The sequence below is a fragment of the Chroicocephalus ridibundus genome, chromosome Z, assembly GCF_963924245.1.
Source record: "Chroicocephalus ridibundus chromosome Z, bChrRid1.1, whole genome shotgun sequence".
Taxonomy (NCBI): Eukaryota; Metazoa; Chordata; class Aves; order Charadriiformes; family Laridae; genus Chroicocephalus; species Chroicocephalus ridibundus.
In genome coordinates this window covers 61,755,277-61,771,196 of record NC_086316.1, presented here as the reverse complement: position 1 = coordinate 61,771,196, position 15,920 = coordinate 61,755,277, and the positions used below count along the sequence as shown (strand labels likewise).

Sequence of the window (15,920 nt, the reverse complement as noted above, 5' to 3'; positions counted from 1 at the left end):
GAGAATATGTTTGTGCTTCAGTAACATCCCGACTCTGACTGTGTGGGCAGATCTCTCAGTTGAAGGCAGTGCTATGTACAATGCTTGTATGTCTTCTGTTCAGAGTTGCCTTACAGAGGAGAGAGTTTCTGCAGGTATTTCTGACCTCAGTAAGTCTTCAGCTGTCCCGGTAATTTAAGTAACATTTGCAATCTTCCATTATAGCCTGCAGTTGATGCCCTAACCTCTGATCCCCCGTCCTTCCTTTTGCTGGGCAGGTTCAGCTCCCTCGGAGCCTGAGAGCTCCCTGGGAGGGTCCAGACCACAACATCAGGAAAGCCACATAACTCCAGCCCACAAAATGGTCCTGCAGTTGTGTTCTGTACACACAGAAGTGGCAGCAGCATTTTCCCTCATTTGAATTTGGGCAAATCTCATAGCCAGAAGTAACCCAAACATGAGCCAGATGAGCAGGGATCTGTCAGTGGCACCCATGCATTTCTAGACCAGAGGCACACAGACAAACCACAGCACTTCTCCTAAAATGCCACATGCCCACAGCATCACCCTTGCCCTGAAGGCACCATTCGCTTCGTTGCCTCATGCGGTTTTACAGAACGGCTGTGACCCATTTCACTGGCCTTGTGGGTGCCAGCTCAGGAACCACATCCTACATTGCTGCCTTGCCAACACCAACACTAGCTGATAGGTAATATTTGTGAGGGTACCAAAAACATCAACATGCCACCATGCTGCATATGGCTCAAAGACAACAATGAATAAGAAACATGAGAAAGAAAACAGAAAAGTTTTAAAAATATTCCTTTTTTTTCCCCTCCATCACTAACATAAAAACATCTGCAAGATGGAGGGCAAACAAGCCAGAAATATCCACCTGCAACAAACATACAACTTGTAACCAAACACACACGCACCAGGGAAAGAGAAGTTATGTTTAAAAGCAAAGCCTGTTTAATGGAAAGACTTGTTAGAAGTAAGTTCACAACTAGCAGAAGGAAAATATAAAACCTAGGACAGACATTTTCTGCTCCTTATTTACTGTGGATTTTTTATTGTAGGCAGCAGAGGGCACTCAAATTACATCGTACACGGAGCACAGCTGCAGTTCCTAAGATACAGGAAATCAGCATGTGAAACTAATGTCTTAAATTGGTAATGAATAAGGGAGCAAGCATATTGCAGAGATACTAACAGGCTCAGAAAAGACGATGGCACCTCTTAGTGAGGAAGCTTCCAGATTTGTCTTTATCAGAATTTGTATCAGAATCAGAATTTCTTTTTAAATGCCAGTTATTAGGAAGTACAGAAATAGTTTATTCAGTAAAAAGGTGCTCTCCCAGAACAGATTCCTACAGAGCTTTTGAAAAAAAAAAATTACTTTCCTCCTTAGTCTCAGCTAACTCAGGAAAACAAATAACATGACACATCCCCTCGTATCAGAAAATGAAAAGCTATTGCCATTTATTATCTCCTTTTTTCCCCTGCGCAACCATAAGTGAAAATCCAGCTGTTAAAGGAGATATTTACTGGCGAACAAAACTGCACCAAACTAGGTGGCATTTTAGTAGCAGTGTCTACATAAAGACCTCATACGAGCAAGACCATACCTCTGCAACACCATTTTGTCAAAATTTCCTTGCTGTTTCTAATATGAGGTCAGGTCTGCCATGTGGAGCGGTGGCAGGAACATGAAGGCACATCAGTCTCCACTGGCAGAGCCTGACTGCTCACAAAAAAAACATGTTAACATTGGGCCACTACAGACCAGTCTCTGTTTTCCCACCACTGCCATGATGGGTAGAGTTGCTCCAGCCCTGAAAATGGCAAGGAAGAGATTATTGCAATGCTCTGTCTCAGTCTGGGTATGGCTCAGGCAGTGGAACCCATCTGTACTGGTGGGGTCCACCTAGACTGGCTTGAGTCTCTCACCATGGTTGTCTCTGGCATGAAACTTGCACCACAGCTGTCTCCACTTCATCTCTTACACTTCCATTTTAGAGCTTCACCTCCATTTTTTGTGCCTTCTGTTGCAGCGAACACAGTCCATGCCATGTGAGGCAAAACAAAAGACATCACCTACAACTCAAGAAACTGCCACACTCAACCCACTTTCCCTCCCCAGCGTTTTTCACAGAGAGAGAGAAGTTGGGCACATTGCATCCTCTCTGCCAATGGCCTCCAGGAGGGAGTAAACCCAAAGAGCAGCCAAAGCACATCTCTTGTTGGCTAGGAAGGAGAAAAAGGGAGTCGCTTTTGCTGTTTTACATCATTAGGCAGGTAACATTGGTAGTACTGTGTTATCCACAGGCACAGTTAAAGACCTAGCTTTAATTGTCCTGCTTCCCTGGTCTACTACATCCAGGTGCTTTTCCAAAAAATCACTAGAGGGTAGTGGCAAAAATCATCACACAGGAAAAATGCAGTGAAACTGTTAAGTGGTTGTGTTGTTTGTGTTCTGAATAAGTGTCACATTCCAGTCAACACAGGTTTCATTTGATCGTTTAAGATATCATAAATTTATTAAGTCAGTCCTCAATACAAGCACGCTCTGAATTTAGAGCACAAGAAAAAAATAATAGATTTAAGTCAACATTGCCAGCTTTCACCACAACCATAAAGAAGCAAAAGAAACAATAACAATAAATGTTTATTTTCTTTCATAGACTTTAAAGGTAAGACTGAAAACCGGGCTCCAGTTTGGGTTGAAGAGAAGACTTTGGCCTCCAAGGCTGGTTCAGGAGCACTACAATTTAAAGAAACAAAGCCCATATTGACAAGAAGTGCTTCTGTAGTTCTGCCTTTAACAGAAGCTACTGCATCTTCTTGTGGAATAGAAACAACTATGTCAAAAGCTTGTTTTGGGGTTGTTTGTTTGGTTTTTTTGTGTTTTGTTTTTTTTTTTCCAAACATTAAACTCCTTTAAGTGATTTCTCAAATCACCAGGATATTTCAAGTTTTCACACACGTCTCCATAAAGTTGCAGCAACAGCAAAATAGGGAGGTATAATCAAATGAGAATGAATTAATATTCACTGTGCAAGCAGTCAGCAAATGCTGAAGACAGCAAACATCAGCAACCCACTGATATGCATGAAAGAGTTGCTTTTTAGCACTTTAATTTTTTGTGCCCCCCCTCCCCTTTTTTTTTGTTAATCGAGTCACTATTTTACCTCATCGATATCTGAGCAGGTAACTCCATTTCCCGTGAGCCCTTCAGGGCAGGGGCCGCACTGAAATCCCTCTGCTGTCTCCATGCACCTGACTCCCCTGAAGCAGGAATTAACTTCGCATTTGGGTTTACTGCGCCTAGGAAGCTGAGTTGGAAAATTCACAGTTCCCAAACCTTTAACGCAGAAAGAACAACAGTTTCAGCGATTGAAAGAAACGTCCATCACGGCTTTCGGCTGGCAAGCGCTCTGAAGAGATCCCCAAGACGCTGCGCAGCAGGGGCTTTGTGTTTCTGCACTGCGCTGCTACCAGCGGTGCTGTGGCTGAGGAGACTTCATGCTGGGAATGGCCCAGCAGCTTGCTGTGTCCCCAGACAGGGGAAATTACGGCTATTTTGTTAGGTCCACATGCCTCTCCTGGCTACACACAGGAGCCCTCCTGCTACGTTAGTCCTAGCAGCACAGATCTGCTGCTGGCCAGGGGAAGAAGCTCTGAAAGCCGGCGACCTCAGATGGCCCAAGGGATTCAAGCTTGATGGTACAAGGCATTTGTCTGGCTAAAGTGGCAATACTACCACTTCATAAGAAAAACAGTGCCATGGTTTCACAAGAGCATATCTGAGAGTCTACAAATAAGGGGAATAAAGAAGCAGTAGCTGGAAGCCCACAAACATGCACCACGATATGCAAGTATATTGGCTTAGGTGCACAGAGACCGGCCCTGAGGAAAAGCAAGGTTTTTGGCAGGTGCTGAACCTTGGTACTGATGCATGCAGCATTTAAAGACTTTTTCTTCGGCACTTACACGTAAAGGTTAACCTGTCTGGAGCTCAACTTGAGTTTTGATCAGGCTGACAGACTGGGAGAAGAAATCAACTAAAAGGCCTTTCACCCCACCCAGTGAGGGAGTACTTTGGGTTTTATATTGAGTGCATGTGTGTCCTGACTGTCAGTTGTGTAGGAAGGCCATGCAGTGGCATTTGGGAAAGCAGCTATTTCTTCCATTTAGTGAACAGAGACCACCTTTTGGGTCTTAATCGCTGTTAACCACTGACTGCCTACTCAGAATCAGACAACTTCCAGGTGGACTGCATAGGATCTTCCTTAGACTGACAATACCAGCTAGAGCAGAACACAATTCCTCCTTGTCCTCCTTCTAAGACTGTTCATGAGACATCTGGCAGGCAATGTCTCCCTCCCCAGGAACATGTGGCACAGCTTTGTGGCAGAGCAAGAACTGACAGTAGAGGGTGAGTGGTACTGCTTAGTTTAGTGGGGTTTTATCTCCCAATAGGCAATTGTGATGTCTATGGAAGCTGAAAGCTTTTTCTCTAATGAAAATCTATTTTAAATTTGTGTCCAATACATCTAGAATCTTGGACACAATATTTTTTTTAAAAGTACTTCTTAGAAACCACATAAAGCTGATGCAATCAATACTAGTTTTAAAACAACTGTACATCTCATCTGGTTGCCTTTTGCAGGCAATAACAGGAATACTTACCACATGCTTGGCACTCAGCTATGGTATTTCTCAGAAAAGTTGTTTCTTTGACCTTGAGGTTATAGAAAATAAACATTATTTGGATACAGACAGCTCCAGTTTGTACCTGGCTGACGGAACCACCATTATAATTTTTCCCCAAGATACCTCTCAAACCATGCAACATAGCTACGCCATCTTGAAATAAGATGTGCTTTGTACTCCATAAAATTAAGGACAGTGATAATGTTGTACTTCAGTTCAGCCTTCATCAACAGGACCTTTATGAATGACATGCTTAACTAAAGGCACGCACCACCAGCAATTCCAATTCTAACACCCACCAGCAAGTGGAACAAATGCAATTTCAGTTGTGTGCAACAGACCTACATCTGTCACAGTGGGCTAGGATGGATGCTCTACTTCCTCTCCACTTAAGACAGTAGATTTTCTGGATCTGAATAAGCCAGTCCCCTACACTCCCACACTCAATGGTCCTCCATAGTGGGCACAGGGTAACAGGACCTATATGGTTATTTCTTCTCCACTGTCGTGCCTCTGAGGCAGTGAATGCTACACAGGAATTTGTTCCTTATGTGAATTCTGCCCTGACTCTATCAGAAAAGGCAAGCTCAGGATACTTCACACTGAAGTATTTGTACACAGCGTACATTACCTGTTGTCTGAGAAGGTCTTTCACATCTCCAAGTATTTGGTTCATCTGCATCATCTGACCCATCAGCTGCCTATTAAAATCACCTGCAGGGAAACAGCAATGAAAAAGACTGCACAATGCACATAACTGTCCTTCATTTGACATGATAATTTCTGAGATAAAAGATGGAAAAACTGTGAAGAGCCAAGGAGGTGACACATTACTGTTACTTAAGACCTGTAGGAATCCTTAGAACAAATACAGTATCTAGCTCCAATTTTTATAGAGTGATTTGCATCATCTCAAAGCTTTTCTGGACTGAACTGCACTGTATACCACAAAAACAGGCAAAGCAGAAACCTCTCTGCAGAGAGAAAAGCAGTCTGTGATTTTTCTACCATTATTTCAGTGTCAAGGCTCTCTAGCCTAGAGTTGGCAAGGCTCATGGACAGGGCTTTAAACTAGAAACGAAGGGGGAAGGGGATAAAACCAGGCCAACTAGTAATGAGCCTAGCAATAAAAGGCCAAGGATGGGGGTGAAATCGGTAGCCCAGCTCAAGTGCATCTACACAAATGCCCATAGCATGGGCAACAAACAGGATGAGCTGGAAGCCATTGTGCAGCAGGACAGCTATGATGTAGTTGCCATCACGGACACATGGTGGGATGACTGTCACGACTGGGATGCTGCAATAAATGGCTATAAGCTCTTCAGAAGGGATAGGCAAGGAAGGAGAGGTGGGGGTGTGGCTCTGTACATTAGGGAGTGTTTTGATTGTATAGAGCTAGATTCCAGTGATGATAAAGTCGAGTGTTTATGGGTAAGGTTGAAGGGGAAGGGAAATAAGGGAGATGTTGTGCTGGGAGTATGCTATAGACCACCCGACCAGGATAAGGACACAGATGAAGTATTCTGTAAGCAGCTGGCTGAAGTCTCACAATCGCCAGCCCTTGTTCTGGTTGGGGATTTCAACCTGCCAGGTATCTGCTGGAAATATAACACAGCAGAGAGCAGGCAGGCTAGGAGGTTCCTCGAGTGCATGGAGGATAACTTCCTGACACAAATGGTAGGTGAGCCTACCAGGGGAGGTGCCTCGCTAGGCCTACTGTTCACAAACAAAGAAGGACTAGTAGGAGATGTGGTGGTCGGAGGTTGTCTTGGGTTTAGTGATCATGAAATGGTCAAGCGTTCAATTCGTAGCGATGTAAGGAGGGGGGTTAGCAAAACCTCCACCTTGGACTTCCGGAGGGTGGGCTTTGGCTTGTTCAGAACACTGGTTGAGAGAGTCCCTTGGGAGATAGTCCTGAAGGGCAAAGGGGTCCAGGACGGCTGGATGCTCTTCAAGAAGGAAATCTTAAAGGCCCAGGAGCAGGCTGTCCCCAAGTGTCGCAAGTCTAAAGGGCAGGGAAAATGGCCAGTCTGGATGAATAAGGAACTTCTGATGGGACTTAGGAATAAAAGGAGGGTTTACCAGCTCTGGAAGAAGGGACAGGCAACTCAGGAGGAGTACAGAGATCTTGTTAGGTTATACAGAGAGAAAATTAGGAAGGCAAAAGCCCAGCTGGAGCTCACCTTGGCCACTAACATTAAGGACAACAAAAAAAGCTTTTATAAATACATCAACAAAAAGAGCCAGGGAGAATCTCCATCCCTTACTGGATGCAGGGAGGAAAGTTGCAACCAAGGACGTGGAGAAGGCTGAGATACTTAATGCCTACTTTGCCTCTGTCTTCAATAGTCAGACCAGCTATCCCTAGGGTGCTCAGCCTCCTCAGCTGGAAGATAAGAATGGAGAGCAGAACAACCCACCCACAATCCAGGAGGAAGTAGTCAATGATCTGCTTTTGCACCTAGATGTACATAAGTCTATGGAGCCAGATGGGATTCCCCTAAGAGTACTCAGGGAGCTGGCGGGAGAGCTCACCAAGCCTCTCTCCATCATTTATCAACAGTCTTGGTCAACAGGGCAGGTACCAGATGACTGGAGGGTGGCTAATGTGACACCCATCTACAAGAAGGGTCAGAAGGATGATCCGGGGAACTACAGGCCTGTCAGCCTGACCTCGATACCAGGAAAGATCATGGAGAGGATCATCTTGAGTGAGCTCTCACGGCAAGTGCAGGGCAGCCAAGGGATCAGGGCCAGCCAGTATGGGTTTAGGAAAGGGAGGTCCTGCTTAATCAACCTGATCTCTTTCTATGACCATGTGACCCGCCTTCTGGATGCCGGGAAGGCTGTGGATGTTGTCTGTCTGGACTTTGGTAAGGCCTTTGACACTGTCCCCCACCGCGTTCTCCTGGAGAAGCTGGCGAATCATGGCACAGACAAGTGTACTCTTCGCTGGGTTAAAAACTGGCTGAATGGCTGTGCCCAGAGAGTTGTGATTAATGGGGTGAAATCCTCTTGGCAGCCCGTCACCAGTGGTGTCCCTCAGGGCTCAGTTTTGGGGCCAGTTTTGTTTAATATCTTTATCAATGATCTGGATGAGGGGATTGAGTGCACCCTCAGTAAGTTTGCAGATGACACCAAACTAGGTGGGACTGTTGATGTGCTTGAGGGTGGGAAGGCTCTACAGAGGGTCCTGGACAGGCTGGATTGATGGGCCAAGGCCAACTGTATGAGGTTTAATAAGGCCAAGTGCTGGGTCCTGCATTTCGGTCACAACAACCCCAAGCAACACTGCAGGCTTGGGGACGAGTGGCTGGAAAGCTGCCCAGCAGAAAAGGACCTGGGGGTGCTGGTGGACGGCCGGCTTAACATGAGCCAGCAGTGTGCCCAGGTGGCCAAGAAGGCCAACAGCATTCTGGCTTGTATCAGGAATAGCGTGGCCAGCAGGAGCAGGGAAGTGATCGTGCCTCTGTACTCGGCCCTGGTCAGACCTCACCTCGAGTACTGTGTTCAGTTCTGGGCCCCTCTGTACAAGAGGGACTTTGAAGTGCTGGAGCGTGTCCAGAAGAGAGCTCCCAGGCTGGTGAGGGGTCTGGAGACCAGGTCATATGAGGAAAGGTGGAGGGAGCTGGGCATGTTTAGCTTGGAGAAGAGGAGGCTGAGGGGAGACCTCATTGCCCTCTACAACTACCTGAAAGGAGGCTGTAGAGAGGTGGGTGTTGGCCTCTTCTCCCAAGTGAATAATGACAGGACCAGAGGAAATGGTCTGAAGTTGCGGCAGGGAAGGTTTAGGTTAGATATTAGGAAGAATTACTTTACTGAAAGAGTGGTCAGGCACTGGAACAGCCTGCCCAGGGAGGTGGTTGAGTCACCACCCCTAGAGGTATTTAAGAAACATCTAGATGTGGCACTTCAGGGCATGCTCTAGTGGCAGAGATTGTAGGCTGTTTGGTTGGACTCAATGATCTCAAAGGTCCTTTCCAACCACAAAGAGTCTATGATTCTATGATTCTAGTAAGACCTAACAACACTGGCAACTAATGCCACCCCTGTTATTGGTTACCCCAAAGCCTGAGACCAGCATCACTAAGTGAAACCTTAGGATTTTAAGAGTGGGTTTTTGTGATAAGCCATTTGGGACAGGAGGGAAAAGCAGGGACATGAAGTATCTGTTTATTCCATGTCACCACAACTAATTCCTGCACACTTTTCAAAGTGAAGTTACCCAGCTTTCTGAGCAAGCTCCCTGTGCAGCTCCAACCATGCATCAAGAGTGCCTTCTCTGACCAAAACAAGGCTTTTAATATGTGTAACAGTCATTTGACTTTTCTTCCAAAAGGCAGCTTATCACACTGTACACAAGTTGCATGTCTGCGTTTGCTTCCAGGGGTGCCCAGTTTGAATGGACTCACAAAACGTCTACTTATGAACTCACGCCAAAGCCAGTTCTCTATACCAAGTAGCAAATTAAAGACCTCTAAGACCAAAAGATACATCTGTAACGAGCCATAGGGAAGGGACACAAGATCTTCACACAAAGCTATTATCTGTTAAATGAAGCATTAGTTTTGACCCAGTGACAGAGGAGAAGCAGAGTGCATGTTTTGCACAGTAGCTTGTGGTAGTTTCTGTTTGTAGCTCACTTCTGAGTTTGTAGCTCTCTTCGGCAGCTATTTGTTTACTTGTCTAAGTCTGTATGTCAAAACAAATTTCACAAATATATGCTCTTTTACGTTCTAAGCAGGCAGGATATTTTGATATTATGCCCAATGGCTTCAGGGAGGCTTATTCATGTATTGCTTTTGCAAGTATTGAAAGCTTATATGAAAAATGCTTTTCTTAATGTTTACCTCATTGTTTTGTACTTCAAAGCATGTATAACTGTTTCCAAACATTCTAGTGGGAATCATCCAACTCCTCATATACTACGTTTTCTTCATTTCAGATTTTCTCATCAAAACACTAAACGAGTTTAAAGACTCGGGAACCACCTGTTCCAGAACCTGCCTCTGTTCTAGTCCGAACCTTGTCTTATTTCGAAGGAAGGTGACAGGGTTTAATATCATGGGTATTTCAGAATCCCATAGTGGAACTTGGCACGGAGGCTGTCGGGACAGATGCTGGCATCTGTTCTTGTTTTGCTTGGTTTTTTTAAACAAAGAATGGTTTAGGCATTATTGATTGAGATCTGCAAAAAATTCTGAATATTTCAGATGCTGTTTGTTGGCTGGCATCTAAATCAAAACCAGACATATTCTGTACAGTTAAGTTTTGCAGACTGTGAAACTTTAAGGTGGACTAAACAGTTTAAACTGCCATGAACTACACGTCCTGTTTGCAAATTTAGACACCAGAGCATAAACAGATAACTTCCCATAGTTTGTTGTGGTTTTTTTTTTTCTCTTCCATTTAAAGTCAAGTCCTATGGTAGGCCCCACCTGCAGCAGAATGACTGGTGATCTGTGGTGAGAACTCAAAGAGGCTTTTTGGGCAGCTGCTGGTCCACAATATACTGTGGGGTGGCTTTTCCCAGAGTTGCGCAGGATAAGCAAAAGGAACAGCCTGAAGCTATACTGTTATCTGGTCCTACCAGGTAGTCAGTCTCATCTATACCCCACCTACTGAGGCAACTCCCCAGTTCAGCTGCTGCCTAGCCCTATACTCTGAGTCAGTAACAACCTGAGTAACAGAATGGCTTTCACAGCAGTAATTAAATTCAGAGAGAGATCTCAAGAATTACTGTTCAACAGGGAACTGATGTCCCTTGACGTGCTTATTCTCTGTAAACCTGACGTCACGTCAGACAGCTACCCTGTCCTTCTCTTCCCAGGATCTTGCAGTACAGAACCATAACATGGTTTGGTTTGAAAAAGACCTTTGAAGATCATCTAGTCCAAGGCCCTTGCCATGGCAGGGACATCTGTCACTAGGCCAGGTTTCTCAAAGCCCCATTCAACCTGACTTTGAACACTTCCAATGATGGGGCATCCACAGCTTCTCTGGCCAACACGTTCCAGTACAGGGCCCTTGATTTAAAGCAGGCAACCAGCTTCATTGCACAGCTAATTGGCCCAGGCAGGGCAACACAGGAACACTTGTGTAACTGCAGGCCACCATGAAATGCCTCATAGATGATGCTTCTAGCTCTCTTGGGAGCAATACTGGCTTAAGCACCCTACTTCCCCACATCCTGCAAAGTCAGAGTCCTCAGGCGTCATTCAAAGAGATTGTGGTTACTTGGCCAGAGATCCAGCCATGATTAAAGTATGGATGATAGCTGACAAGAGAACTGTCAGCCTATAATCCTCCACCAAGGAAGCTGCATATACAAGTTGCATGTGGAATTATGAAGAGGCATGTTCAAAGCAAACAGAAGGAGATATCTCCTCAGACATATGATGGATTTCTTGCCAGGAGACATTCTTGATCATGCATTCAAAACTGACTAGACAGATTCATCAAAGGAAACATATATTGAGTACAAAACACCCAAACACCATCTCTGAGTCAAGAGTTCTGTATACCATAAACTGCTGGAGAATAGGAAAGTATTCAGGGAAAACCACACCGTAACTCCACTCTTGCCCTTGGGTCTATATTAGCATACTGTCTCTAACAGTAGCACCTTTGATATGGTGCAACATAGCTATTTTTTTCAGACTTTGTCAGGGTCAGGTACCCTACATGAACCAGATGACCTCCAAAGATCCCTTCTGACCTGTATGATTTTGTGATGATGATGATTACATGCAGCATATTAATCTCATCTATCAAACCCAGTGCATCTTGCACTGCATTTTCCTACCCATACAGGAAGCTCCAAATGTTCAACCTCTGTCTGCTCATCATAATCTCATCTACACTGCCTAGATGTCTCAGCCTCACAGGGTGAACACAGAGGGAACGCTGCTGCCACAGCAGTGAGCAATGACCAGGCACACAATTAAAGCCATGTACAGTTATTTAGGCCCAAAGCTCTCCCAAGGGTTTTCCAATTAATGTGAAAGCAGAGCTTTTACCAAGATACATAGGTCCCACACCCCTATACAGCTAAGCTTTTGCATTCCCCATTTTCTGGCTGAAGGCAAAATTGTGGTTATCTGATATATTGCTCCCCTAAAAGGCCATCATGAAGCATATATAAAGTGCAAGGCAGCTGAGTTAATATTGCTGTTGGAACATTTGAACGTTTTCCTTCGGTGGATTTTACTATGTAGACTTCGAATATGTTCATATGAGTTGGTTTTTTTTTTATTATTATTAATATGATACTGATTCCGCTTCAAGGTTATAAGCAACTGAATTTGGGAGGCTCAGCCAGGCAGAGGCAGTGGCAGTCAGGGAGAGACAGTATCTCTCTGTATTACTACCGTTTGTATTATTGATTAATGAGCAAAAAGTTACAAGTGAGAAAGATGCAAGTCTGCAATCTGGAAACCTTGCTCACAGAGCTGTGAGTTTTTCCAGAGGAAACATTGGATTACCCCTCCCTTCTATGTGCAAATGCCCGTCCACTTAGGGAAACACAGGCACCTTTCATGATAAAATTCTGTATGTTTTGCCTAGGTATGTATATATGTTAAGGAGCAAGAAAACAGAAGCATGGGCAACTGAGAATTCACCTAGCTAAAAGACAAAACAGACTCATCACTGCACACCACTGATGTTTACATTCATGTAAAGTACCAAGGATGCTCTCGTACAAAATTTGCATATCTCGTCTCTATTCTAGTCAAAGGAAGGAAAGGTGTAGGGCTGGGTTTGGCAGGGGGACATGAAAGGGTGAGAGAGACAACTTGCCATCGATCCTATTTCAAACCTTAAACTCCCTTCTCCCCCTCCTTACCTCCCCACCTCCCCCCATATTAATACTAACATATTGTACGCAGCACAAACACATTCTTTTCCTTCACACCTGCAGATTGACAGGGACTAGCAAGGGCCACAGACAGGGCAGTCTAGCCCAGGTTTGCTGTGTTGATAGGTTAGAGAGCACCCTCACCCATCACAGGGGATTGCACACAGCCCCTGGAGACCTGCAGGAATCCTTTCTTTCCTCCCTGTTCCCAGCTCAATCTCCACAATGTTCAGCACAGGCAGAAAAGGAATTGGTTTTAGAGCAGATTTCTAGTCCAGGAGGTGACAAGAGCCTTGGCTAACTTGTGTCAGGACTAGTAGCTGCCTTGCAATGGCTTTTCCCACACGGAACCACAGCCTGTGGTAGCCCTAACACGAACACGTTCTGCAGCCTCCTGTGTCTTTCTTCGTGCCTTGTCCCTCGCCTCTCCAGGATACCCCAGTGATCAACAAAAGATGAATACTGGCCATGTGGATAAGTACAATGATCACAATGTACGCAAACAGATCATGATCACAAAAGTTTGTCTTCCAAATTAGGCTAAAAAGCCTCTTTTAATCATCACAGGCTCCTCCTTCTCTAGGACAACTCATTGCTTTATCACCAGCAGGACTGACTGTTTTCTCTACAAACCAATCTATTTCTAAAATATTTACAGGAAATTATCATGGCTGTAATTCTGTCAAACAGTTGTTATTACTTGTCTATAGATCTTCTCCACATTTTTAATATTCATCACATTAGCTTCTTTGCTCTGGCATCCTAAGGAACAATTTTAACCCTGGTTGCAGGCCTTACCAGTGTACTGAGGAACAGGTTCAATTTGTTGAAGAAAACAATCCTGCAGGTTCCCCACTTGGGCAAGTGTTCCTCCAGTTACCAGCTTCAGCTCATCTAGCGCATCCTGGACTCACAAGAACAAAAAAGGAAAAAAAAAAAAAAAAAAAAAGAGCTCACAGTTCTGTCACAACAATGGAAAAAATGTGAAATATCAGACAAAGTAAATTAATTTTTTAAAGAGGTTATCCATTTCCTAAGCACACAGGGCTCCTGCATCATCCTCTTCAGGACCACCCATCAGCATCTGAACTGTAATAAACCCCCTAATCTTTGCCTTGCAGATTTTCACATAGCTGTGGTTTTATTTTGAACTTGTTTTTACTATTCCAATTCATATGATCTCACATACCAGGAAATTCACGTATTTTTATATCTGTGGCATATAAGAATGATTTTTTTGTTGTTGTTGAGCTGAATCCAAAGCAGCCTTTCCCTGCCCGCTCCCCCAGACAGGCTTACATACATGTCAGAAATGTGGGCACCTTAGTGGTTCTCCATATGAACAGGCTCCTTGTCAAGCCTGCAGTGAAACAAAGCAAGGGAGCAGGACACAAGGCCTTTGCACCTTCTGATGCATATTTTGTATTAATGATGATGGAAGATGCCTGCGGAAGATACTGTTTACCTTGGACCATGGATCTGCCAACCCCTGGGTTGGCAGACAGAGGAAGAAAAGCTACTGTAGTCAAACAGATGGGGGTTTAACTCTCACACCAGGTGAGTCCCCCCCCTTAGTCCATGTGGCTTATCATGAAGAGGAAAGCCGCACACACAACCAAGGGTTGATCGTACTGGGCAGCTGTAAGAAGCTGATGAAGACCTGCCCTTACTGCATCAGCTAAGTCCTTACAAAAAGTCCAGTCCCCAAGAAACACCTAGACTGAAGTGAGGGAGGCAATAATTATTATTATTTTTAATAAGATAAAAATTGTGTTTAGAACAAATATCATAACTGTCACCAGAAATGTAACTGGGTTCAATGAAGCTAAGATTTCATCTGTTCCACAGGGAACTTCTATTTACTTTTACTTCCAGTACTTAAGTATTACCAAAGCGCCATTGTACAGAGCTTGGCTGCTGCAAGAGCTGAGGTTTGGATTCAGTCAGCGATCCAGAAGACCCCTGGTAACCCCTTGAAGTGCTCAGCCTGCTCCCAGTTCTCCCACTCACCTGTGGCTTCTCCTGGAAAGTACGCAACTCTACTGCTGCCGACCTCTGAGACAGCGCTGAAAATGCTTTCGGCAGGTCCTGAATGGCACCTACTTGCAGGCAGTCCAGATACAGCTCTATTGTGCTCGATTCCTGCTGCAGGCCACTCAGCCACAAGATGACAGCATGGGGTTTCCCATCAGCCAGCTGGATGTTGCTAAAGATCACCGAATTCAACCTCCCGTCGCTCTTCAGATAGCGCAGCACCACTAGGACAAAATGCACAGAAAGTCTATCAGAGGGTTGCAGATAACCCAAGGCTGACCAAGGAAGATCCAGTGGAAATCTGCAATTGCTCCGGTATTTTTCCACATGTCAGCTTTTGTAAATGCATCCCACGTGCAGATATATATGGTAATAATAAATGGGATATTGACTCTCAGAGCGGGATTACCGGAACTCTTGGGTGACTCCCTACTTGTAAAGCATTGCTGCCTGCACAGTGTTTTCCACTGCTTTGTCCAGGCCTCTTTAACTGGCTTCACCATTGTCACCTCACAGGGCATAACCTGCTAAAATACAAGTGGGAAAGATGAGGCCGACAGCCAGCAGTCAGCGTTTTGGCAAGTAGGTATCTAAGAGCCCTAGAAATACTGTGAAAAAGAAACGTACAACTAGAAAAATCAGTTTCCGTGATGCATATTGCCTTCAGGGAAGCCATCTGACAGTGTATCCAAATGCACCATTAATGAAACCAAAGGAAACATGATTCCAAGCCAATAACCTGCATCTCTCTGTAATAAATAGTAAGTAACAACAAAATATAATGCAGAAAAGACATATTCCAGCTCTAAAGATGACTAAGCCCCCTCTCAACTCTTTTTTAAGGCATTACTAAATGGCCTACTTCATACAAAACAAATTCTTATTTTATTAAGTAAAATGCACCATCAAAAAACACAACAGCAGACAAACAAAATTCTTACATGCTGCGTAATATTGAAAAAATGTCTCTTTCCTAAGGAAATTTGGTCTTTAAGCTAGGATCTGCAAGCTAAATCTCTTAGATCAGCTAGCTAGTTCTCCCCACAAAATCCCTCCCTGGCTCTCCAAAGGCATATCTGCAGAAGCAATGAACTGAGTGCATCTATACAGTGTATAACTACTCCACAATGTTAGCTAGACCTTGCTTCAAAGGTTCCGTTGATCACCAGCCTTCGTGTCCCTTATTTCCTCGTGATAACCGTTATGTTCATTGAGGAGTCAAGCTGCACGGAGGCTGGGCACCTGAACAGTTAAGTGCTGGCTCCTGTGAACATCTGCTTGAAGTTCACAGAGGGCAGCTACTGTTGCATCAAGTGAGAGCTCACAAATAACT

At 44.6% G+C, this 15,920-nt stretch overlaps 1 protein-coding gene across 1 annotated transcript in view; it reads right to left on the bottom strand.

The window, feature by feature from the left end:
- Nucleotides 1-15,920, bottom strand: part of THBS4 (thrombospondin 4) — a 46,624-nt gene that overhangs the window by 23,243 nt on the left and 7,461 nt on the right. Inside the window, exons 3-7 of the mRNA XM_063319790.1 lie at nt 14,564-14,811; nt 13,352-13,457; nt 5,327-5,409; nt 4,672-4,723; nt 3,171-3,343 (exon numbers count right to left, since the gene is read on the bottom strand). Of these exons, the coding sequence (XP_063175860.1) occupies nt 3,171-3,343; nt 4,672-4,723; nt 5,327-5,409; nt 13,352-13,457; nt 14,564-14,811 (662 nt within the window). The remainder of the gene's footprint in view (nt 1-3,170; nt 3,344-4,671; nt 4,724-5,326; nt 5,410-13,351; nt 13,458-14,563; nt 14,812-15,920) is intronic.